The following is a 26,571-nucleotide window of genomic DNA, read 5'->3' on the forward strand; positions in this document are numbered from 1 at the left end:
GCAAAGCAATATGTGATGTTCCTTCTTTGGGGAGAGTGATGTATGATCCTGAGATGCACTTTTCTGCTTTTCTGGTAACAATTAGTCAAATTATCTTTCGCATCCTTGCAACATGATACTCCTAAAGCCAAGTTTTGACTCTTTTTTTTTTTTTTTTTGTACTTAGAAGATGACACACACTCCCCTCTAATATCTTTTAAGGACAGCACTGCTGTTCTCGCTCATCTGCAGCGTGACCTCGTTGATTTCAATTGAGGGCTTAAGCGTTACCTAAAAAGACTGTTTTGTTTGTCTGTGTGACGAGGGAGACAGAGCAGCCATGCAATCTCTGATCACTCACACACAGTGAAACATCCTCTGCCAGTTTCATGAGGGCTTGCATAACAACAGCTATATGCAAACAGACGCAATCTTTCACAAGTTTGAGATTTAAAGGCTGAGCGTCCTCCCTGAGCCAGCACATGTTTATCAGTCATCATTACAGTGCATCCACCAAAGCTGAAACCAACACACACACACGCATACACACCTCACACTGTATGCCCTTATACTCACACATGTAAAGCCTAGCTCCCCTCCCTTACACACACACACACACACACCCTTTTGTTCATTCTCAGGGGATCTTTCAGTGAGCCAAGCCCGACACAGGGTACACAGCTGCTGGTACATCAGCACAATGCATGTCCATAAAGCTCCTTAGCTTTTCTTTCTTTCTGTCTGTTTTTTGTTTTCTTATTTCTTATTTTCCAAAGCTTTGATTAAAAACACCAGTAACAAAATGGAAAGGAAAAAAGTGAGGATCTTGGTATCCTGAGGTGAAAGACATGAATGCTCTCCTGGTGCGAGATGGTTATTTATTTATGATGTAAATGTGTTTATTTTTCCTTTGACCCTTGATTAGCTTTACTCTTTGGCAATCTCTGACTTTTGACCTTATGCTGCTGCAACTACAGTAAGTTCAGATAGATTCCTATGTTTCCCCCGGGGCTCAAGCAACCTTTCTTTTCCTCACCTCCCTCCTTATATTTTTTAAAAAACTGTTGTTAGAATTATTTATGACATGTAACAAGGATGATGCAGGCTGTCCCATTTGCTAAAATTATTATTATTATTGTTATTATTATTACTATGTTGTTGTGTAAATAGCAACGCATCTAAGAACACTGATGAATTTAGATGAGTTTTTAAAAGAAAATCCTGATACCTTAGGCTGCTTGATGCAAAAATACCTCAGGTTCTACTGAAAGGCTTTTCCTTCCCCTGTTCATGTTTTTGTGAAAATGAGACAAAAATACAGAAATGACAAAATACAAACTCCTCTCTGCTTCTTCTTCTTCTTCTTCTTCTTTGTGTGTTTACATTGTGTGCGATCAGGGCTGGGGAGGGAATTCCACCAACAGATTAACAACACATTACGACATCCAGAGATGCAGAGGCTCAGTATTGATTTTCTGTTTAACAAACTCGTCTCTGACCACACAACAGGGTTTCATTGATTTTTTTCTTCCTCTTGTTCTCCGTCAGTGCCGGTGGCACATGGTTGCATATGCTGGTAGGGTTGTGAATTATTAAATGCAAAGACTAATTTGAAGAGAACAAGAGAAAAGAGACATGTCTTAATAAGAATTAAGCAACATTTCAGGTTCCTACTTTCAAAAAAGAAGAGTATATTACAGTGAATGAAAGTAGGGGTGTCAGATGGCTTTTTGGCATCGTTTTTTTAATTATCTAGAAAATTATTTGAGCTAGGTCTTTCAACTTTTTTTAGGGTAAATATCTGGTACTGTTGCTATATAAATGTTGACTCTCACAACGTGGCACAAGATAACTTAGAAGGAAGGATGTCTTAAGTCCCTAAAGTATTTGGATGTCCGATCTCTGACAGCAGATTTAGCAGCTTGTACTAATCGCAGTTTTGCACGGAGGGGACATATTATTTTATTTACAGCTTTTCATATACAAAACACATTCTTTTAATGAGTCCAAATAAGGGTAATGGATTTACAGATAGTAAAGCTCAAACGTAGGACAACAATCCAAAAAAACAACCAAAACATCAAAGCAGTCCCAGGTAAAACAAAAGTTGACAAATCCAAATAACTTTGGATTTTTAATACATAGTCATATTTACAGTTCTTAGCAAGTTTATTATGTCACTTGTCATTTAAAAAAAAGTCATGTTCTAGATTGAAAGTAAATATCTGTACCGTGCTGCCAGTAATTATATTTTTAGAAATATCCCTTGGATTAAAGCGCATCCACATATGGGTGGATTATTAGTTACAGAAACATTTAAAACATGAATTTGGTAATTCCCACTGCTGTTAATTTAGGGCAGCTGCAGCACAAACATTGGGTGATGGTCTAATAAATTTGTTAGCCACTGGTTGTACAGTATACTTTATGCACCCTCACAGCCCAGCAACAAGCTTTGTTCTGGCCAAGAAGAGAGGACGTGTGCTAAGTGTCATCTGTTGTAAGGACATCCAGCTAGCTTAGTTTAGCTTACAGACAGGAAACAGAGGGAACCAAATAGCCTGACAACACCCTCAACCACCCTCAGCACTTAAAAAAATCACAGCTAAGCATATTCCATGGTTTCATTTGAAGAATAAGGAGTAATAGATAAATAAAGGAAAAACAGGGATTTTATTAGAGCTGGACAGAGCTCGCTGTTTCTTTGTTTCCAGTTCCTAAGGTGCAGGTTGCTAGCTATGGGTTTATAAAGACATGAGAGCAGTGCCAGTCTTGTTGTCCAAGTAAGAAATAGGCATGAATGTAAAACATTTCACACTGAAGTACAAAACAATTAACAGATATACATTGTTTAATTGCATAAATGTCTTTTTAGTTTTTCTCACCAGTAGTTAACGGATGAATTCACACCAAGGTAACGTTTAGGTGCCTCCATCAGAGATTTTTTTTCACCACGTGGCGACCTAAAGCACACCTTATATGCACTCCCTGAGCCTTAACTAGAAACACTTGTGCAATCTAATGCAACCAAACAAAACAGCTGCGCCACAAATTCTACTTTTACGAAACTTGTTTTCAGCTTCAGTTGACAATAAACACAAAAGTGGTGGCACAACTGCAATCTGAGCTGTAAAAAAAGATTCCCTAATATTTTGTCACTGCTGTAAATGTGGAAGCCTTGAAACAGCTGTTGTGTTGGATTGCACAAGTGCTATATAAAGTGCTTGGTGAGTGTACATGTGTGTCTGAGAACAGGAAAGGGGCATGTTATGCCTCTAAAAAACATCACCCTGTTCTTCCCCGTTTTCCTGATTGACTCACTGTCTGGTTACGGCTTTGCTTCCTCTTTTTTACTCAGAGCACACACACGACAGGTTCACAGGTCTTTTCCGGCTCGTCTCCTCCTCAGCCTCTTCCTTATCCCTCTGTTTCTTTGAGCACACGAGTAAGGGAGGCTGACTGGCAAGGGTGCGGTGTTTACCAATGATGTGATGTGTTTGAACATTGCTTACCTCTAGGGGATGAGACACTGAGATGAGGTAGTGGTGTGTTTGTGTGAGAAAGAAAAAGACAAAGAGAGGCATTTGCCCCAAGAGAATACAGTGTACACGTATGTTACAAAAAACATCCGAATCCATGGGGGGCATTCATCGAGCGCCATCGGTGGGGGTTTCACTACAAAAGCAGTTTTGGTTTCATGATGTCATGGTGGAATTCCACCTTGTGCAATCAAACAACATCTCTCCTGCAAACAAGACATCCCTCCTAAAGCCCCAGGATTTGATCTGGTCTAGCCCAAACAACTAATGGGGAAATGAGTGAGGTGAGGAGGAGCGAAGAAGATGGAACAAATCCTTTCAGCGTGTCCAAACACACAAACAACATGCAAAACCAGATGGCCCTTAGCCTTCAGCACAATGCTGCCTTAATGAGCGTGTCCAATAAGAGACAGGCAGAGGTAATGACATTACCACCATCTCCAGCTGAGTCCCTCTGCTTTTCTTCTCTGAGTGTGTCTCTCTTTTATTGCCATCATGGGAATTCCCCCTGACAAGACCACCGTGGCTATGAAATACACAGTAAAATCCCATTTACTCACTTTCATCCTACTTGCCACGCTGGTGTGCATATTTATTACTTGGATCACAACAGATAATCCCTTTACAATATGCGCCCTCTAGATGCGTATATGTGTGTGCGTTTGTTTTTCAAGGTGCCCTCAGCTCGTATTATATACGGATCTGCATCTCGGGTAACCTGCCTTGTCTACAGTCTCTTTTCTGTTCTGCTGTAGTCTGCACTTCTTTGCAGGTTTCCTGTTGCGAGTGTGCAATGTCCTGAAATAGCTTTCAGAGCAATTCCTTTTTTCGTGGTAATTTCTCTGCTGTTTCTTTATTTATTTATTTTTCATTTATATTTTAATAGCCCTGAGCGCTTCTTTACTTTGCAGATTGTTTAGTAAAACAAATATATGGGAGGGTCAAGGCCAGACAGGCAGCTGGAAAGAATGCAAATAATGTGCATGTGGATAGAAAGTGAGCGTGTGTGTGTGTGTCTAGGTGTCGGATAAAAGTGTGCATATGAAACTTTATTAGGTATGCCTTTGTAGCACTAGTTTGCCCTCAGAAATTCTTAGTTCTTCGTGGCACAGACTCAACAAGGTGCTGGAAACGGTACTTAGAGATTTCGGTCCATACTGTCATCACAGCTGATGCAGATTTGTTGGCTCTACATCCATAATGCAAATCCCATTCCACCACATCCCAAAGGTGCAGGAGTTCACTGTTGAATACAGTGAACTCATTGACATGTTCAAGAAGAAGGTTTGAGATGATTTGAGCTTTTGTGACATGGTGTGTTACGCAGGAAGGAGCCGTCAGCAGGTGTCTGCACTGTGGTCATAAAGGGGCCAGTGGCCAGTAACAATATTCAGGTAGGCTGTGATGTTTAAATGACGCTCAGTTGGTACTAAGGAGCCCAAACTAGTCAACGGGTCAAGCAAACACCACTACTAGCCTGAACAGTTGATACAAAGCTGGGTGGGTCCGTGTTTTCATATTTACACCAAATCCTGACCCTCCTATCCGAATGTTGCCACAGAGACTGACACAGAGAGAGAGAGAACTGTTCCTCACTGGATATTTTCTCCTTTTCTGACCATTCTCTGTAAAGCTTATTGTTGTGTAGTTAAATACCACTAAAGTATACCAGCCGCCTGGCACCAACCATACCAAGTTTAAAGCATAGATATTAGAGGTAACAAACAGTTGAATAGGTGTACCCAATAAAGTGTCTGATGAGTGTACGCATTCTTTGGATGTTAGACCGATATCTCTATGCATGCATGAGATGTTTTTACACACACACACACACACACACACACACACACACACACACACACACACACACACACACACATATATTTATATGAGGGCAAACCCAACCGGTTTTGTAAGTTGTGTTGATTTGTGTGGTGACACAGAAGCTCCTGGTCATGACAGAGACATAATGACTGCACAGTAAGCACCAGTGATTTTAGTCTACATCACAATTATATAAATAGTTGTGAGTCAAATTGTGTTTTTCATAATATGCAGGATTATCATGTTTAAACAGTACATGACAACCCAGGACCGTTTATACTCTCTGTGACCAAAGTCAAACCACATAGCAAAGAACAATCAGAGCACTCTGGTTAGCATCTCAGGATAGGAAGTTTATGTGTAAAGCACAAACAGTGGTGCTTTTTTTGTTTTTGTTTAAATAACCACTCAAAGTAGGATATTAGTGTGAAGTAATACAGTAGAAATGGATTCCTGAAGTCTCTCGCAACTCACCACAACTTTTTCCATCTTTGGTTTTATGATGATGGGATAGAGAGCACAGTTTGAACTCTTTAATGCAAATCTACATCATCATCAGTCATGTCCACAGACCTCTTGTGGGTCATATGGAAGGATCTACTTTGTTTTGTGCGTGCTTTTATTAATGTCTGCTCCTTGTCCCTCTATGTGTGCATAGATACGTTTTTACATGTTTTATGCAGACAGCAAATAGTAGTGACAGTTAAACATTACATCTGTGAACAATATGTGCATTAACATGTGCTGCATATGTGTTAGCATGCATGTGTGGGTGAATGATAGCGTGTGTGTCCTCCCTCTCACAGTGGCTGATGGGTACCAGACGTATGCTGAGGGGCTGCCTGGCGCCTGGTCCAGGCCTTCTATATGGAAACAGTTTGGAAGCATTACGTCAGCAATCTACGCCACTCTTTTTTCCGCTTTTCCACTCGTTCGCATCCAAAGTGGACTCACGCACGCACATATTTTCACAGAACATGCCCGCTTTCTCTTCCTCTCCTTCTTTTTTATGTGCTTTTTCTTTTGCACACTTTAATCTCCGCCACATACTCATTAGGCTCTTTCCCTGCTCGAAAGTTACGTCAGCAAAGCATTCCGCACTTTTCCACGCGTCACTTAGGATGGCTGACTCCAAACAGCATTTCTTGCCCCCCTTTTTTTCCCATGGAAAACTCTTGTCCTTATATAACCCTGTAGTCTGGCAGCCTGCTCGTCCTACTATTTCTCTCTGTCTGACTCCCTCTCCCTAACCTCTCTCTCATCCCTATCCATCTCTCACGCAAGCAGGCGAAAAGTGGAGCTCTTTGGACTGGGAGGCCAGGCAGACTGTGGTAGTTCCCCTCTGGTCTATGCCAGGCCAGCAGCAGCCTTGGTACAAACATATGTGTCCAGCGTCCCTTTCTGCTGTTCCCCTCATGCAGTCTTGAGGGCAGTCATGAGCGGGCCTTCATTTCTACATGAGTTACAACTCACCACAGTGAAATGAGCTAAATAAATGAACACAGGGAGATCATTAGTTTCTTGAGCAACAGGCTGTGTGCGTCTGTGTGTGAGGCCTGTGGTGAGGAGGAATCCCTGGTTGGCTCAGAGGCTCAGCAGGCCTCAGGTAATCCAGCCTAATGCAGTTAGTGTTGTCATGGCCACCTGTGTATTACAGCCTGCAGTGTTACAGCAAGACAAGAGGGGGTGTCTAGACAGGCAAATCACTGGAAAAAGAAAGGCTGTGAGGACACACTGCGCTGTCTGGAGCTTTTGATATGAATAAGAGTAAAAGTGCTTACAGAAATGGGTCATGGTAACAATCATGCATCCACCTGGGTGATTTTCATAGGCTACAGAGACAGGTTCAATATAATTTGCATCTACAGTGGAGCTGGAGTGTGGTTGAGTGATGAGGGGCTTGCATATATGCGCACACAGCAGCAGCAGAAAGCAGACACTCGGCCTTGATTACTCATTCAGGTGTTGTGTAACTGACTGCTGCCACCTACTGCTGGCTGCTAGTCAACCTCAGCAGCTCCACTTTTGTCCCCTGACAGGAAGGTGAGAGGCGATCAATATTTTTGTTCCACTAGTGAAGCCAGCAGCAGATTGAATCTACATCAGCCCGTTGGGCCTCAGGTTTCCCACAGTTTCTGCTTTCTGAAATGAAACGAGAATGAGAGAGGGAAAGTCTAACTTCATTTCCTCTCCATACATACCACGTGTGTGAGCAAAGCAACTCTTCATCACCGTAAATGAGCATGTGTATGTATGCTCAATGTGCTGACTGAAGCAGCTGGTGCTGCTGACATCTGTCTCTGTCTTTCAGTAGAACAAACTGCAACTCTCTCTCTCTTTCACCACATCAGCCCCATCAGCACTCTGCCCTGCTCCAAACCCCATCAGCATGTCAACACACACACACACAAACAGATACACACACAGGCTAGTCAGCAGCACACAGCGTGTATCCCATATCTCAGCATCCGCACCTCCAAAAACAACATCCTGGACCACCACAGAAGAAGACAGTGCTTCAGGTGGATGTGGTTCCACTTAGTTCAGACACTGCATCATCCCTGTGAGAGCCAAAAATAAACAAAAATAGTTTCACAGAGCACAGACCACAGTATGCAAGACCGGTTCAGTATCCTAACTGAGCCTTTACTAACTCTACTATACTGTACCCACAGTGGCCTGCAGGTATTGTGTTTAGCTTGTGTTAAAACAGTCTTTAGTTACTGTTTTTAACCGAACCTAAGCCTTTTTGTCGTTATTCATGCAATCCTGACTGAATCGGTAAATCTGAGCTTCAACATGTATACACTTTGCTGACTTTTACATCAGATTTAAAATGCAGGCCTTTGTCTTTTCACACAACAATGAATGGGACCTCTTTTATGGTCAGCCGTGTGGATAAAAGGGAGCTGCTTTCAAATACTTTCAATTTGAACTTAGTGACTTTTCTTGGTTGGGTAGAAAACACATTTTTTTGGTATTGCGGCTGAACAATTTTATTGGTTTTGTAAATAATATTTACATTCTGACTACATTATTTTATTGAGAGAAAAAAATGTACCTACTTTTTAGAGCTAGGTTAAGAGTAAACAACACAGTGATGACAATACTTCACATGTAGTGAGTCTTTTCTGTTGATTACAGCTTTGGAATTTAGAGCAAAAATCCCAAAATTTTGACTGTAAACACTGATGCACATAATTAGACCCGTTGCTTGGGGAGGACAGCTTTAACAATCACAGAGACACCATGACTTGTATGTTGCCAAGACAAAGACGGAATCTCTCACTCTGTGGACTGCTTGCTGCTGACACTTAGTATTTGTGGCTGCTGCTCTGTTATCATTTCTCCTCTCTCTGCCCATGACCTCAGAGCCACATGCAAGTTATTTCTGTTGACTTGCTTCTGGCTGAAAATGACTTCATGTCTGATTTGCTAGAAACAGAAAGGGGGAAGGGGGGCTGCATCACTGTGGTCACGGAAAATTTACTGCATTAAAACAGCATGATTTGACTGCTCCGAAGACGAGTCGCTCTGGGTTTAACGTACCGGAGGCAAAACTGTGCAGCAAGTGCAGCTTTTTCTTTTTGAAAATCCCAAATTGGTTTCAGAGTCTTGGGTCAAACAGTCTCCTGATTTAACTGCTGTCCTCTTTTAGAATCACAACAGCATGAATTTAGTCTGAGAGAGTCACATCCACCTTCTGCTTCTCCACCCCCTCCACCTCTTGTCCATCTTTAAAGCATCGGCACACTGGAGCCAGGTAGGTCTGCAGACATGAGTAATGTGGCTAAGACTGACTCACGCACTAAGACATCAGCCGTCAGTGTGGAGCCAGCAATGACACAAGCACTACAACAAACACACACACACACATCATATACTGACTGAAAAGACACACAGGCAGACAGACTTGGCGGTGCCGACGTTTTGAAACCCAGTCATGCAAACAGCCATTATCATCACCTTATGTTATGTGATCATTATTGAGAAACTGAAAATTAATCCATCGGTGATATGAGATCAGCCTGCTAACAGTAAACATGTCTAACACAACCACACACACACTTGCATGCACACTGTATCCAACTAAGGGGATGTTTACCTATTTCAACATAAATATTTCTGCAGTTCTACTATTAAAGGTTCGCAAACAAATTATCCTGAGGTTACATAAGTCTGATTTAAAAAGATTCCAAAACAAACTGAGTTTAACTTGCAGGTCTCATTTGAGTTTCTTTAAGATTCAAGAATGAATCAACTGTCTTTTTGCAATCAAGCACCTCTGATCAAAACATACTTTTAGTTCCTTAGTAGGCAAAATAGTGTTCTAATGAAGCTAAAACACTGATCTGCATACACCTCATTGCATCTATTAAGCATTTATTATTCATGCAAGAGTAATGTGAGGTGTCTCCGTTTTAATGCCTCCTAATGGCTTTTTGAGTTACTGCTGCCAGCTATGAATAAATCATATCAGTCATGGCGCAGCTTCACTCACCCTGCAGCGCTGAGCTGATCTATAGGTATGTGTGCTTGTGTGTGCGAGCTTTCACAATAATCTTATTTTTGATCCAAAAAAGGCTTTAAAGTTTTTGAAAAAGAAAGGCCCAAGTCCAAGCCCGGTTGTTTAAGTCTGCCAGTAAAAATGGCCATGTTTTGAAGAGTCAGGACTGTGTGATCATTACAACATGCAGCGATCGGGATACAAATGTATGGAGCTACAGCAGGTGTACAACTTGAAAGGAAGGCAACAGCACAATGCAGCCACCACAACAGATCTTTTTCATGATCAGAAGTACTTGGGTCACCCTAATAGTTAATAGTTAAACCTGTGCTTCCTTTTTGTATGTAACTAGGTGTTTTGTAATACATTGCAAGGTGTAATATATAATCTACTACCTGTATTTAATATGCAAGTTATAATAAACCACAAACAAGATCACAGGTTTATTTTAAAACTGACCATAACAAACTCAGCAAAGATTGTGTTTAAAGTAGGATTGATCTTGGATTGTATTACGTTGAATTGCTGCTGTTTTTATTGCATTTGCTGACTGTATGTCTAAGATTAGGGATGACGCACTAGGTACGGGTGCAGATCTCTTTCATCCACCGTACTGGCGGGGGTGCTGTGCAATGGGAACATATCGACCCCCTGGCTGACTCTGTATCGACGAGTGGATGCATTTCAGGAAATGACCTTGGCTAACTCAGACGAGCACCTGACCAGAGCCCAGCTCATTTTCCCACAGAGCACATCTCTGGCTGTGTCTCTGAAGTCAAGCTGCAGGTCATACCCTTGAAAGAGGTAAACATGGTTCACTGAACACCTGAGGTCACTGCAGACTGAGGTTCATTCACAGTGGTATGCTGAAGTATTGTCGTGAATTTTACAATGGCAGTGTGTTTTAAACACGGTTTATGTTTCTGTTCATTTTGCATTAAAGGAGACGGTGCACATTAGTTAACATTAACTCTTGGTTAAATCATGTAACTGTGCAAGATTTAGCAGTACAGGCTAACTTTCAGGAGCATGTTGCTGGCAGGCTGGCATTTGCATATGACTAATAAATAGCGCATTCATGGAGTCATGTGAAAACGACATGTTTTTCACTGTGTTTCCTCAATGACACAGCAGCTTATAGAATCACCTTTAGCAGTAATAACTTAGAGTAATTGTTTTCTTTATGACTTTATCAGTCTCTCATATCTTTATGGAGGAAGTTGGGCCCATTCTGCTTTACAATGTTGCTTCAGTTCACTGACATTTGTGGGCATTTGTTTGTGCGTAGCTCTCTTAAGTTCCACAGCATTTCAGTCAGTCTTAGGTCTGGACATCAGCTGGGCATTGCAGCATCTTGATTCTTTTCTTTGTCAGTCATTCTGTTGTGAATTTGCTGCTGTGCTTGGGATTGTTGTCCTGTTGCATGACCCCATTTGAAACATGCTTTATCTCTCAGATGAATGGCCTCACTTTGCCATACAGAGGAGTTTATGGTCGACTCAAGGTGCGTGCAAGGTGCCCAAGTCCCGTGGCTGGGACACAAAGTCACATGCACACCAATACAAAAGGGTACACAAGTAGCCAAAACACTAGTTTACACAACTTGAGATTATGACATGTTTGATTATTCAGTAACCAGTGTTTTGGATTTAGAAAATGATTTGAGAGTTGTTGATATTCCAGGTAAGTGCTGCTCAATAAGCAAAGCCTGATGGCCAAAAGCTAAGGTATTTTACAGTTCCCTCTAGAAAACACTCTTTATATGTGTGGGTGTGTTTTTTTTTTTAATGAACTGAAGAAGAAGAGGATGGGGCATACTGTAAAGAATATCTGCAAATGTTTCCCCAGTTCAAAAAACTGTTTTTGGCAAAAATATAGCTTAAAATGTGACTTTAAAAAAATCAAATGTCTCTTCTGCTGCATTGCACAGATTAAGTATTAATCTTTTTTTTTTTTTGGTGCCTGTCCCGTTTTGTTCTTTAGCCATCAGAATTATTATCTGAAGGCAAAGAAAGATGCCCAACAGATTTACTTTACCAAGTGGATCATCACAGCCTTGCCATATTGGTCCAATTGGTTGACCTTTGTTATTATTATTTATTTATTTTATTTTCAGTAGTTACAGATGGGACAGACATGACTGGGGAAGGAGGCTGAAAGAAAGAAAGAAAGAAAGAAAGAAAGAAAGAAAGAAAGAAAGAAAGAAAGAAAGAAAGAAAGAAAGAAAGAAAGAAAGAAAGAAAGAAAGAAAGAAAGAAAGAAAGAAAGAAAGAAAGAAAGAAAGAAAGAAAGCGGAGGAATAAAAAGAGGGGAGGGGAAGAAAAAAATCAGCTGGATCACCTGCTGAGAAAAAAAGAAGAGAAAACAAGCAAGAAAGAGAGCAACATAATAAACACAACACCATCGCAATAATCTAGCTAAGTGTAAATAACAGTAAATACTAAATATTGAATGTTGTTGGGCAGCACGCAAGACCGACAGCGCACAATGTGCTTTGAGGTAGCAGCCAAGAAAGGTGAAGTTTGTGTCTGTGAGCACCTGTGTGTGTGTACACCTGTGTGCACACCTGGGTGGATAAGCGCGCTTGTATTCAAAAGGTTTCTCCATGTAATGATCTGCTGGGGGGCGTGTGGGGAGCCATAGCCCCGTCCCCCAGGTCATGAAGCAGACATGAAGGAGATCCAGGCCCCAGACATCCAGAGCCCCCTGAGTGTGAGAGCCACTCCTGGGAAGAACTTAGGAGAGCCCCAGTGAACTTTAATTAATTAATTAAAACAGGCTGGATGTGAACCAGATACACCAAACATTTAGAACAGATATTTTGACTACATAAGCATTTCCCTATGAATTTCCCTATAAAAGTGCACGCATGATATCATTTGTTCAGTTTATAATAATTAGCATGAGATCCCAGTACTTTCTCCCCAGTTAACTGAAGGCAACCTGGATTTTGTGTCTTATTCTGCAAACAATGACACAATATTTTGGAAAATTCATAGGATAATCCAGAGTTTTGGAAGCGTTTATAAGGAATTGTCCAGCGTGACAGAAGTATTGTGTATCTCTAGAAATTAAGCTTTGAAAAGGCAAGTCTGGTGCATGTTTAAAAGAGACTTCCTCTCTGTGTCGTGCTTGTGCTTTGTGTTGCTAACAATCCCAAACCCTGGATCAGCTGATTCCAAACTGTAGCATCAACAAGCATCCCACACCTCCCTCGCGTGGCCTTCAATGGAATTACACGAGTTTTCAGCTTTTTGTCAATCAATTCAGAAACCCCGCCCCACACTGAATCGATTGGTGGCCAGCTGGACGCTGGAGCGTCAACGAACCAATCGTGTGGATCTGCCTGCTGTTAACAGGGCTCCTGTTCTGAATGCCCTCTCTGTCGCCTGTTTGATACTGTTATTTATAGACGCCCGAGGATGCATAGTGGAGCATGACAGAGGAAAGGAAGGAATAGGAAGCAAAGGGAGGCTGATACAGACGGAGGAGGAGGATGAGGAGGGGGGAGTTAAGGGCTGATGATGGCTATACGTCTTGCTCTAATGATGTCTGAGATAGGAAGCAGTAGGGCGGCAGTCCTTTTTACAGAGCAAACTACATATTGATCTATTTTTTTTCTCTCCAAAATGCATCTGTCTGATCGATGCTTTTCTTTAAGAGGAAAATGGTGGGGAAAGAATGAGAACAAACTGACTAAGGAAAAGCTAGTGAAGGGGAAAGTCTGGTGCATGGTGAACTATAATGAAATATATATCGTGTTATAAGACAAGCAGGTTTAAAATGGCAATAAACTACAACTGTGCAAAACAAAACTGCTCGGTAAATAACAATTACTGTTATTCTAATTAAATATATTTGACCCAATTCTTTGAAACTGGAATAAAAATAAATAAAATGAGTTTTCCAAATAATTTAAAAACAGAGAACAGGAGTTATTATTCATCTATGATTTTTTTTTTTTAGACTTCGGGTCTTTAGAGTGCTAACAACTGAAATATCACTATAGACATAAAACACAGTTTCTCCTGTGGGAGGACAATCTGTTTCAGAGAGCTAACAGAGCTTTATAGCTAAGACCATAGCCAGTGATACACTGCTCATTACTGTAGCTGCCTGGCTGGACAGGTTCACAGTGAAAGGTTAGCATGTATTCCTATTGAGATGTATGGCCTCCAGCAGCATTTATAAGAAGAGCTCTTCTTATGTGTGTTATAACAATAAAACAGTACGGACAGAAATATTTCCCCATAGACTTTTCTGAGTTATCTAATGCTGGATAAATATCTGACCACAGATAAATGATAAGACTGATTCTTGTAAAAGAAAAAAGCACCTAAACCTAGGTTTAAGCATTCAGGTATGATAACACCAACGAATAGCATTATTGGTTGTAATAATACCCAACCTACTTTTGTTGACCTGCTGGCAGCTGCATGCTTGGTAATCCAGTTTCATGACAAAGGATCTTCATTTCCAAGCTGGGTCATTTCATCTTAAACCTGCTTGACCAAAAATTCTATGTTCCAAAGTTTGGATATACATAATAGTTGTCGTGAAATTTGATGCATAGTTATATTTATATAGAGCTATTTAAATGTATTTTGTGTAACAAATACTTTTGAAGGTATTTACAAATGGTTGTCTCACAATAACTGAGAACTTAATTTTGATCTAATTATATTTTTTGTAGGTAAGTATAGCAATTTTCCCTTTAAAGAGGTGCATATATTTAACTTAATTATTTTCTCACTTATAATTAGAGTACCATCTGGAAAGTCCACAATTTTGTTCTGTAATGTTGTTTTTAATCGTTTGGCTTGTCATCTTTGCTCAATCCAGAATTACAGTTGAATAAATGAAAAAACAAAATCGGAAATGGTTGAGCAGAAGGCCCACGCTGACTTGACATGAATCATCCAACTGGGAGTCACTAACCTAGAATAAGATGGCAAGTGTCTTGACTTTGTGTTATAACGCCCAAGCCCGCTAAGCTCCGCATCCACTGGACGGTAATTATGGCTCTAACGGCTTGCCATAGGTAATCGTTCTATTAGCGCGTGAACGTGTTTGGTGTTGGATTTGTCTTCGTAGCGTGATCACGCCAAACCTACCGGTTTTACCCCCATTATTTTTAATTCTTCAACTACATATCCCATTGCATCTGCGCTCACACGCATTTTACGCACAAGAGACAGAGTGGGTCGGGTCTGTGTTTACTTCCGGACTCCGATTTAGACCTCGTTCAGAAAGCAGCAGCTCCAGTGAAGGTTCAGGCTGGCAGCGCAGTGGCCATACAAGGCTTCATGACAGAGGTTACCGGTCTGACCAGCGACATCCCCGTGGGCAAGTCTAACGCAGCGCTACTGAACACTGAACACACCGCGACGCAAGACAGACTCGAACTGCCGCTCTCCTCGCCTTCGTGCTCAAAGTCACTCAATGCTTCAGTCCCGCTACCAGCTAACAGACTGATCCGACTGTGTTCCTGCCGCTTCATGATCCGAGCTAACTGGGGGATCAAAACAAGAACAATCGCTTGAAGTTCAAGCGGCGTTTGCGTTTGACCGGCCGGGATCCATCGACTGGGAGAGACGCGGGCCCCGTGGGGAAAGAGCAACAGGACTCGGGGGGCCAGTCAGCTAGTGTAGCGAGGGTGGTGGCTGGATAAACTAGGGGGTTGCCTCCAGCTCCTGGTGGATTTATCCCCTGCCAGCTAACATTAGCTAAGCTAGCCACAAACAGCACCATGGATTGGTTAATGGGGTGAGTACAGACAGCTAACTTGCATAGCTATAGCATCCTCTCTTATATGACAGGTCAGCTGCGCAGTCTTTCTGATGCTGCCTGCAAATTCACTTCTCTGCAGCTGATACCACTGGAGTCGGCGTTATGCAGGTGCACTGTCGTGTTCAACAGTGTTAAATTCTCGCTTTAATCTGTGTGTAAACGGTTGGCGTGTTGCTTAGCTTAGCTTCGCTCCGACGAGGCTAGCAAAGCTGGCAACGGTTAACCGGCCTCATGATAGCGTTACCCAGGGCCAGGTGGTATTTTTCGGCATCTCTTCGGGCCGCAGATTACTAGCCAAGGATGGCAGCTCCCGGAGTAGGTCGTGATAATATTGCTATACATGGCAGTTTACTGGACGGTGACCTCATCGCTGAGGTGATGGACTTTAGGTTAGCGGCTTGTCAGCGCTGCTAACGCGGCTATGAGCGGTTTCCCTTATTTCCCAGCGCAAGGTGCGCTGGTCGCTTTGACGGAGGGGAACCGCTGCTAGCAGTCGTGCTAACTTATCTAATGTGCAACCTTTGAGGCACAGCAGAGGTTCTGGTGTCAGAGAGAAAGCTCACCGATGGAGAATGTGTGTGCACCGTGCACATCTTGAAGCACAGCGTGTATGTTTTTGTCAGCGAAGTGAAGCGCGCAATTTTCTGCCTTGGTGTAGCGGTTGACACCTGACAGAGGTTGGTGATGCTGTGTAAGCTGCGTTATTTTTAGCTCGAGGCTGCACAAGTCATGAGTTTTGAGTGAAAGCTCGTGATAGGGACTGCATTTATCAGCCTCGGTGACGATACCTGCTATACAACCAAAGTTCAAAGCCACGATCGGTGTGCTCGGGCTTAACATTTGAAATCAGTGGAAGCGACGGAGTAACTTTCCAAACCCTGACAGCCCAGAGCATTGTTGTAGACTTCGGATTTGCTATGCAAACTCTTAAGACACTGGATTGTCTGGTCTCGTTTGTCTCCAATCAAAGTAGGGCGTCAGAGACGTTGCACTCCAAGGTGCGTTTGCAAGTTGAAATCCAAACCTGAAATGTGAAATAAAAACTCGGTGTCATCATATACACAAATGGCTCGGACTTAAACATTGATCAGGTTATTGCTTTTGCTTACAGTTTATCATTGTTGGCTTGCTGCAGCACTTTAAAAGCACATCAGGGATGAGGAAGGGTGGAGGCCCGTTCTTAGGGGAGTTTCTACATGTCTGCTCAGTTTTTTCTGGTAGATAACAATGCTGCAAGTCTGCTCCCTGAGCTCGATGTAGGCTGACTGTTAGCTCTGTAAAGACAGTTAACTTGTTGTCCAAGACAGTCTGCTCATAAGTCATAATCTCAGGCTTTATCAATTGTGCCCAGGCACGCTTTCCAGTAACTTAAAAAAACAACAAAGAAAACCGGGTTGCTTGTTAGACATCAGGCAGTATTGGTAAATAACACATTTGCTCCTGAGTGGCCTGTTTGATATTTTATGCAGGTTTTCCATGCATGGTCTGCTTTGCATAAAGAGCATTTGACTGCTTTGGTAGACACGGGTTTCTTGTAGTCATTGTTTAACTTGTGTTTTTCCCCTCCCTATGACACTGGTTTTCCTGGTTTCACTAACTGGTTCTTGCAGTAACTTGTCTTAAATAACATCAGCTCTCTGTTATAATTCTTTTTTTTATAGGTCCTTAATTTCTCTTCCCTTTTTCCCCCCAAAGCCATGAAATAATCATTTTTTTCCCAGACGGTGCTTTCAGACCTGAACTATTTTGCACAGCGATCTGATGTAGCTTGGTTTTAGAAGAAATGAGGAAAGTAAAGGCCTACATATAAAAGAAAAGACCTCTGCCTGTCTGTGGATGTTACTGAATGTATTTGGTGTAGTCCGTGTTCTCCAGCTGAGAAAAGTTGTAGTTGGTTCTATTTAATACATTTTTGTGTATTAAAAAACAACAACAAAGCAGATTGGCTTTGTGATAGAAGGTCATGCCTAATATCCAGTGATGGCATTTGGTCATGTTGAGAGTATGTGTTTACCTGCATGTTAAAGGAGCTCTTTGGATAGAGTGCAAATATGCAGTTAAGTTGAGCGTTTGTGATCTAAATGCATTGGAGGCCAGCAGGAACGTGTCCAGTGTGCGTCATCAACAGTATGGAGTCCATGAATTAACCAAGCGTGTAATCACTCTGAATACAAACCTGGGGTGAAGGACACCCCTGCCAAGACCAATGGAAGAATGAATTGAGAGTGTGAGCATAAGGATGATGGAAGAAGAAGATCTAGTGAAAAAGAGTGGCTGATTTGGAGAGAGGAGGAAAAAACAGGATGATCAAAAGAGATAAAGGAATAAGTGATACCTCCTTTTTTTTTTTCTTTTTTTTTTTCGTTAATTAACCAGATAATGGGGAGGGTGGAAGGTGATAAGGTTGCTTTTGATAAAATGGTTGATTGTGGGATAGTTAAAAGAAATTATAAGGTGGGGGAAGGGAGAGTGTAGTTCATAGGAAAGATGAAGCTCTGCAGGGAATCAAATGGAGACAGATGAGAAGCCTGTGAGTGGTTGTAATGGTGAATAAAGGAGGAGATCTAGAGACAACAACATATTATGGTGGGAGACATACTCACAAGAACCAACCACTGGTTTTAGCTGAGGCTACCACCTCTTGGTATGGTGATACATACACGTACCACTTTTTAGCCTAAATCTGTTTGTTAACTAGCTGCACTCTATCTGTGTACTGTGATATTTTAGACGGAGCGCATTATTTCAGAGCTGAATGACCTCATCTGTCCCTATTCAGAGTCAGACAGGATGTTAAATCACTGGAGAGATGTGCGACGCCTAAATGTGTCTTTTGCTGCTGGGTGAAATGGGTAGGCTTTGACAGATGTTTAATCCCCTTGCTTTTGAGTGATGGCTTGGTAATGCTGAACGAAGAGCGAGCGAATGGAAAGTACAGCGTCTAAGTGGAGCACTGCTTCAGGCTGCCCGATCTGAGCAAGAGTCAGACTTGTACACTTAAAAAGGCACCGTATCACCTTTGGCTAGGTATATGGGTAGTGTATCAATATCCAGCACTATGGGAGTAATGCAAGTCATGTGATAGGTTCTGGCTTTTTGTGTCTTTTTATTTTATAGATCTCAAATTTCGTCAGGTTCATATAAAAGTATTTGAACGAGAAAATTGATTATATAAAGTAATGTCTTTCTGCTATTTAGTGTATAACGTGCGATGCAGTATAAATATAACAGCACTAAGGCAGGATTCACACAGATGCTTTGCTGGCACAGTCATCATAGCAACAATAACCAATGATCACAAGGCATGGCAGCCAAGCTTCAGTCTGACTTTTCCTAAATTTTGATACCGCACCGCACCCACCTCGCACTCTAAGGATATTTTTATGACGCAGTCTGGAGGATTTGAATAAATGCGACTTGATTGGCTGACGCCTTTGCTGGCATTACAAAGTCAAACTTGTCTAAACTTCAAACATGAGCAAAACAACAGATCAGCACTCGTGAGAAGCAGGAGCACTGAAGGCTGAATCTGTGTGAATGCTGCCTAACAGCCAAAATGACCATAAAGTCAAACTGACGTCTAAAACGGTTTCGGCAAAGTCTGAACAAGCTTCCTGTACAGTTCCTGATTTCTGTTATGACTTCACCCTCTGTGATGTTTTTAGCCACATTTCTTGTAGGAAGATGTTAAGCTCTAACACGATTAAGCTATTTACCTTCCTATCATCAGAATAAGGTGTTATGGTGCTTCTTGTGGCATTGTACTGAAAAATGTCAAACTTCAGGTGTGACTTGAGTCAGATTGAAATGGTTTAGTTACTATCTTTTTAAAACTGTTTAAAATGTAAAAAGAGAGTGACACTGTCAGATGATGGTAGATCGAGAAGGGGAATTCACATGAACTACTTATAGGTTGGACGTTGTCAGCAGTGGTAAACGTCTGTCTATTTGTAAAGCTCGCTTGCCACTGTGGGTCATTTCCAAAATAAGAGGTGTCTTTCTGTGTCTCTTAGTAGGTTTTTCTTTTTTTGTTGTTGTTTTTTTTTTTTTAGTGTGATAATGCAATTTCTTAATAATTTTTTCACCTATGGCCTGAATGCACAGTTTCTCATGAGTCCATGCTGCTTTTTAGGTTTAAAAGTAGTGAGTGGGGGGATTGAAGAGGTGGGCACATGTGTCAGTTTCTAAGCCTAATCATTTTAGTGGCCGGGAATACGTTTCTGTTGCAGTGTTGGATTATATTAATAGAGTAGCAGTAATTTGGATGACTGTATATCCAGGAGGGACTTAAAAAAATAAATAAAAAATATTTATTTTAATTTTATTTTCCTGTATATTGTGTTTGTGTATATATAGGTATGAAACTTTAGTTTTCTTTATCAAATATTAGTTTCTTGGGCGGGGGGATGGTTTGCATAAAACTATTGTAGCTAAATCGGCTGCAAGATTTCATCAGTTTAAATGAAGTCATGTCTTAATTTGAGCGTCAGTTACAATATAACGGAAGTTCAAACATGTAGAATAAACCAGTCGCCATGTGTTAGTTCTTATACAGCAGACTCCTATGTTTTAAAACGTTTCTAGTTTGTCTGCAAATACACCGTTAAGAACAAAAAAAAATGTGTGTATTTTAGAAAACATGCAACATGTTCAGTGTTAAATCTCTTAACTCTGTGTGCGTATCACCTGACCTGTTCATGTGGTCACGAACCGACGCTTACAAAACCTTGTGGTAGAATATCTTGGTACGGTGTCAGTACTTTCATTCTTAGCCTGCATGTTTGACTAATATCCCTTTTTACGCTTTCCACTTGCTCTGTGTGTATCTTCCCAATGGGGATTTTGTGCACTTCAACCCTGTCCTCAAGTAACCTCACCGCCTTATTTCCATCTCTGCCGCGGTGCAGGCATACACATGTAAAAACACATGCGCACGTTCTCAGCCCAGGTGGCTGCTTCCGCTGCTTGCACCACAGATGCAGTTCTGATAATAGACTGCGACAGATGAGCAGACATCATCTTAATGCAGTCACCTGCTTTTAAGGGTGGAAACTAACAACCCTGTCACTGAGTTCCTAGTATTGAGTCTTTGCTGTCTAGTGTCAGGTTTTGAATCATGTGTGCTGTTCCTTTTGTACACCGTTTGCTTACTAGGTCTAACCTGAGAGAGGTAAGCGTCAGTTCCCAGAAGTTCTTAACGTCTGTCTGTGAAGCTGTTTACTGTGCGATACATAAATCAAACAAGAGCTTCTGTTGGCTCTCTGCAGACAGCATGTAAGAGCCTTGCTCTATTAAGAATCAATGTAACGTGTCTGGCACTGAAGTTGCTTTACTACTGCACACCCACGGCAACCCAAGCCAAGGTTTTTAAGACCACGTAACGTAGCTAAATCTGCTTTAGTGTTTAATACATTACGCCCGTGTTTGTTGTAAATCCTGTATCCTGACACGTAGTTTCTCCGCAGCTCCTAACATGGAGCACAAATGACACCATGGTTAATGTCAGTTGAAAACCAACATCCTGTGACTGTATGTTTATGGTTTAATAAGAAATGTTTCTGAGTTTCTGGTAATTTGGTCAGTTTAGAACTAATCTGTCCTAGAGCTTGCACAGGAGATCTGAATGTCCCGGTCTTTAGGAGTCTAACTTTCCAAGTGTTTATATGTAAAAGCAAAAAAAAAATAACTGAAAACACAAATGTTAAAATGCCAGTAACAGTCATGTGAAAAATAGTTTTCACACAAATCTGGAAAAAGCCAAGTACTCTCTTACTGCCTTCCCGAACTAAGAGGTACTGCTAATCAAATTCTCTCAGTGAATGTGACCATCTTTTACCCCAAGGTCAGACCAAGCGATGTTCAGAGAAAAATCTCAAGTGACATACCTGTGAGACTTGACAGGCCTCAGTTACCAGGTTAAATGTTAAATTATAAGGACTGAACTAGTATAGCTTTTATTTTAGAAGGGTGGCCTCTCTAAAAAGAGCATCCTGGCAAGTCATGCATATGCAAGCTGGACCTGAACCACAACCACAAGATTCAGGAACAGTGTCTTTTGGACAGATTAGAACAAAGTGGAGATGTCTGGCCATAATGCTCATATTAGGCAAAAACTAAACTCAACATATCAGCACAAATGCCTCAAAGCAACTGTCAAGCATGGTGGTGGAGAGGTGATGGTATGGGCTTGTTTTGCAAGACTGAGTTCCTCTATATACCGAACTATAAAGTCCACCAGCTAAAGCTAGGTCATGAAATACGATGAGGACCCCAAGCACAGCTGCAGATCTACTGTAGAATGGCTGAAACGAAAAGAATCAAGGCATTGCAATGATTGAAATGTTATTGGAGCTTCAGTGAGCAATATGAGAGCGTTAATAACGACATACAAAAAAGTGATTGCTTCAAGATATCGCTATTAAAGGTGATTAAACAAGCTGCTTACTCAGGGTGGGAACTTTGTTTCCCAAGCACCAGATTGCCTGTGAATTGCATCAGATTATTATATCAATATTTAATATTAATCAGTACTAATTTCTAGTTTTCCAATAATTGTTTTATGCGCCTCACATTAATTCTGCGCTGCTTTAGTGACGCGAGGGCCCATTCCCGGGGTTCAACGTCAGGCTTGAGGTTATTCTACCATGATGTGCCTCCGTTTCTGAGGTTTGTTTACTCCCCACAAAGGACTCTGTAGTCACTTTCAACCCTTTAACACACTCTGTCTTCTACTCCCTCCCTCCCCCCCTTACTCGCGCTTGCTCTCTGGACACTGACATGCAGAGACGTTTTCGTGCTTGACTGCTGCCTGAGCTGGACTGTGCAGCCACATAGAGCAACGCAGCCTTGGTAATGTTTTTGAGAAATGTTTTAAACTAGTAAAAGCTAGTGGAGGGGTAGGAGGAACGCCTAGATGCTGAGTAATGTTGTACAAGCGCTATCATGCTTTATTTTTTTTTGTTGCTTTTTTTTGTGGGCTTGCCTCGTGTGGGGAAAGAGAAAGGAAAACAGTGTAAGGGCAAAGCAGAGCTGGAGGGGCAGAGTCAAAACAAACAAGTCCTCATCTTGCCTCTGATATCGGCTCCCTTCTTCAAGGCTGTACCATTATTTTGCGACAGCGGTGCCAGGTCCCTCCTATTCCTCAGACACACCATCAGAGTCGAGCTGTTATAGTTCAGAGTTGTCAATGACATCAAGTTTCACAGAAAGCTGACACCTAGAGCATGCAGGATTAACAGTGGTCGTAGAGATGCAGGTGTTCTGCACTTATAAGATGATCATTTTCACATTGGTTAAAATTGTGGGCGATCATTTTTGAGAACCATCCTAAACCAGTTGGTGTCCAATTAAATCTTAAATGAGGTTTCTGTATCTTAGTGTTCCAGGATATCAGTGTGCATCATTCAGGGTGATATAAAGGCACTATTGAAAGTGAATGAATGAATCTGATACCAGGATGACTCTGCAGTTTGCCTTTCACTGAATATGCATAAGTGGATGAAGTGGATAATGAAGAATCCAAATGCATGCATGGTTGTATTAAGCACTTTCACGAGCACTTGAGATGGAAACTCTTGCTAAGTGTGGTAGGCTTTGTTTTTCTTCTCCCCTTTTTGCCAATATATTTGAGTGAAGATGAGCTTTCAAAAGCCTCAGGGCAGTGCATGCTCTGAGTGCACTGCAACTAAATACTGCGATAGATTGAGAGGCTGCAAATGAAACCCAGCTCTGAGTACCTGGAGCTGGATGCGCATGTGAAGCTTCTCCACCCACTCACATGGGTTCTGACCTGTTCAAAAGCTTGAACAGACTGTGTTTCACAGTGTCAACTACACTGGTTGGTAACATTTAACCAGCATATTACACTGGTTTAAGAGGCCATATGTTTCGATGTGTTTACAGTCTGTAAAATGAATTTGTTGCTGCTTTGAATGTGGAGATGTTCTCAGCTGGGCTGCACTGTTCAGCTTCTGGCATGGTTGTGTGTGTGTTTGTGTGCATGTATGTGTGTGTTTTGCCTCTGTTTCACTTGGCAGGGGAGTGGCACCACGCTGCGACTGTGTTTACTCTTTCATAACGCTCTGGGCAGCTCTGCCCAGCACACACCACTGGCGCTGCCAACAAATGGAGAGAGGGAGACGAGGAAAAACACTGGCAGCAGGCAGGAACCATCATAGCTGATCAGCTGCTCTCTCACTCTCACCCCTTCCACCTCTTGGTATTGGTCACATCAGGACATTTTCCTCTCACATGCTTAATTACAGAGCTGACTTCAGTATGCAGATCCCAAACTTGACTCGCTCTTCTTGTAGCTGAACTGCCTGCCACAGGCCTCGGAGCAGCTACTGTTCTGTCAGAGAGCATCGCAGTCATGGGCCGCTGTTGGCTACAACTGTCTTAAGATCATCTAAGATAAGTTGAACATCCTGCAGCAGATTTTTAGTAGTTGTTGTTGTTGTTGCTATCCACCCACACTGAATGCCGCAAAGAACAGTTCTGCTGCAAGTTTGGCTATAAGATGCATTTAATGACATCTTTCTTATTTAAGAAGATATATTCTTTCTCTCTATATGTTTCTTTTCTGTTTATTGGGTTAAATATAATTCTGTTTTTCTAAATTAGAATGTCAGAGATTAATCATATGACCGTTTTGTTCATAAACTAATTAAAGTGCCACAATTTCAATAGGCACGCACATTTTCTGTGTGAGCGTACAAGTCTCATTACACTACTGAGTCACAGAGAAGTTCTGAATCTATTAATAAGCCTCAGAGAACTTGAGCTACTGATACATGTCCACTTGTTCAATGCCATAAACTATATATACGAGATGGATGTAGCCCCACTGCAATGTCACCTAGTGACTTGTGAATCTTTGAGATGAGTGTTTTGGCCATGACTGCCTTGTCTTTTTGAAAGCGGGCGCCTCTAACGAGGGTTATATCTGTCTGAGAAACCAAAGGCTGTTGTATACTCATAGAATAGTATGCTTTAGAGCAGGTCTGTCTTGTAGCATTCCCTGGTTTATTGGTATTTTTGATTGCAGTGGGGACCAGAATTGGCTTTGTTTTATTCGGTAAGACTTGAATCTACCAACTGAAGCCATAAAGTCACGAGTAAAGTGTTTCCTGAGGTCATGGCCAAACTGAGGAATGTAGTCTTGCAGAATGCTCTGTTAGATATGGCACAGGAAACCTGACATACATAGTTATCATCTGAAACAAAACCGGCTGAGTCTTTCCAGAAGTTGAATAGCTAGATAAGAAACCAAAAAGATTAACAATATAATTTCCAAGATCTGGCTAATAAGAGTTGAGATGTGCTACCTAAGGAAATATGAATTAAATACACCAGAGGAAAAGGAAGACAGAGGTAGATGATAAGGAGGAGAACAGCATGAGACTTTTTTTTTTTTGTAAAGTGAGGGAAGGAGGAATGCGATAGAGACGCCTAGGCAATAGGTTGAGATATTCAGATAAATGGGAAGCGGCAACGTGGGGCAGGGAGGTAGATTAGAAACAGCAGAGCTCTTAAATAGAGGACGAAGAAGGAGATTTAACAGCAGGGGCCAGGCTGCAAATGACAGAAGGAGAAATGCAGTTTGGAACTCTGTGCAGGTCAGAAATGGGGAAAAATGCACCAGAAGGACTGAGGAGTCCAAATGCATAGTATTTCTCCTGTGGATCCTTAACCTCCTGCTTTGATTCCCAAAACTGTGAAGACCAAGATTTGAGTGTTTCTGCAGCAGAACTCTAGAGTCTCATTCAGCTAATCAGGTTTCATTTGTCTTGGAGGAGGAAGGATTTAATTCTGGCTGATTTTTATTTATTTTTTATGTGGTCGGCACCCTCGGGCGAGGTTTCAGCTGAGCAGTTAGCTGCTAAATCTGTACAGAGCCGGTGGGCTACTGGCGTTGATGTAAGCTAGCTAGGTTTGTCCTTGGTGGCTGAAGCTAGACCGCTAGGCTGGTTTGAACTATAATTGGATTAGAGATCTCCGTGTTGCATCAGGCAGGGTAAGCCGAGTAAACACACTCACTCGCGCTCTCTCTCTCTCTCTCCCTCTTTCTCCAAAGCACACATGCCCGCCTCAGGGAATCATCTCAAGGCTGTACTCCTCTGCTGCCACATGTTTTTTCTCCAACACTTTCGTCTTTCCTCAGCATCCCACTATTTGTTTTTTATCCCCCTTTAATCAGTGGCCCGTCCACTCCCACTGGCTGTAAAGGTGAATGCGGATGTGTGTTCTTGTGTATGTGCACATTGGTGCCTGGCACAGGAAGGATGTGGATGTTTCCAGTGCCACGGATACCAACCTTAAGTGGGATTACATGGGTTACATTTACTATTTACCATTTGTGGTGGGACAATAAATCACAAAAACAGAAAGGGAAGTCATGTGTTGATACTAATGTGAGATCTCATAGGAACATGGCAGATGTGAATATAAAGCTGCCCTAAATGGAGAAGGAAGTGAGAAAGCTAATCTTAACTTTTCTTGTTTTTTTCCCTTTGTCTTTACAAAAAAACAAAAAAAACTTCCTGTTTGGTAGTTTGGACAGGAATTAAAAGATGATGTCATGTGCCTCTCAACCAAATGGTGTGCAAAGGCTTAATTTGTAATTGGTGTCTTGGACTTTTCCCAGAACTGATTTCTTTAAACTCAGTTAGATGTTAACTGGAAACAGTTTGGCGCCTTGTTCCATTTGTCTGTCCCGCTTGGTGGCTCGCTCAGATCATAAAAGTGTCACATTTTAATAAACGAGTAAAGGAAATGTAACTTATCAGTAAACACTGGACAATTTTTCAACAGTTCAAGTACCAGGAAATGAAATGATACAATTGTCTAGATGAAAAATGGACTTTACTGCATGTGACCTGTAATAGAAACTGTGACTACAAAGATTTGTTTTAATTTATTTTTTCAGGTTAG

The 26,571-nt window shown here is 41.7% G+C and overlaps 1 protein-coding gene across 2 annotated transcripts in view; it reads left to right on the forward strand.

Annotated features, from left to right (window-relative positions):
* Positions 1 to 14,910: 14,910 nt before the first annotated feature.
* mob2a (MOB kinase activator 2a) overlaps positions 14,911 to 26,571 on the forward strand; it is a 57,333-nt gene continuing 45,672 nt past the window's right edge. Inside the window, exon 1 of one of the 2 annotated variants that reach the window (XM_026176524.1) lies at positions 14,911 to 15,615. In XM_026176524.1, coding sequence (XP_026032309.1) covers positions 15,599 to 15,615 — 17 coding nt within the window. In that variant the 5' untranslated portion in view covers positions 14,911 to 15,598. The other variant, XM_026176520.1, reaches the window with a different exon arrangement.

Source organism: Astatotilapia calliptera, chromosome 7 (genome assembly GCF_900246225.1).
Source record: "Astatotilapia calliptera chromosome 7, fAstCal1.2, whole genome shotgun sequence".
Lineage (NCBI taxonomy): Eukaryota > Metazoa > Chordata > Actinopteri > Cichliformes > Cichlidae > Astatotilapia > Astatotilapia calliptera.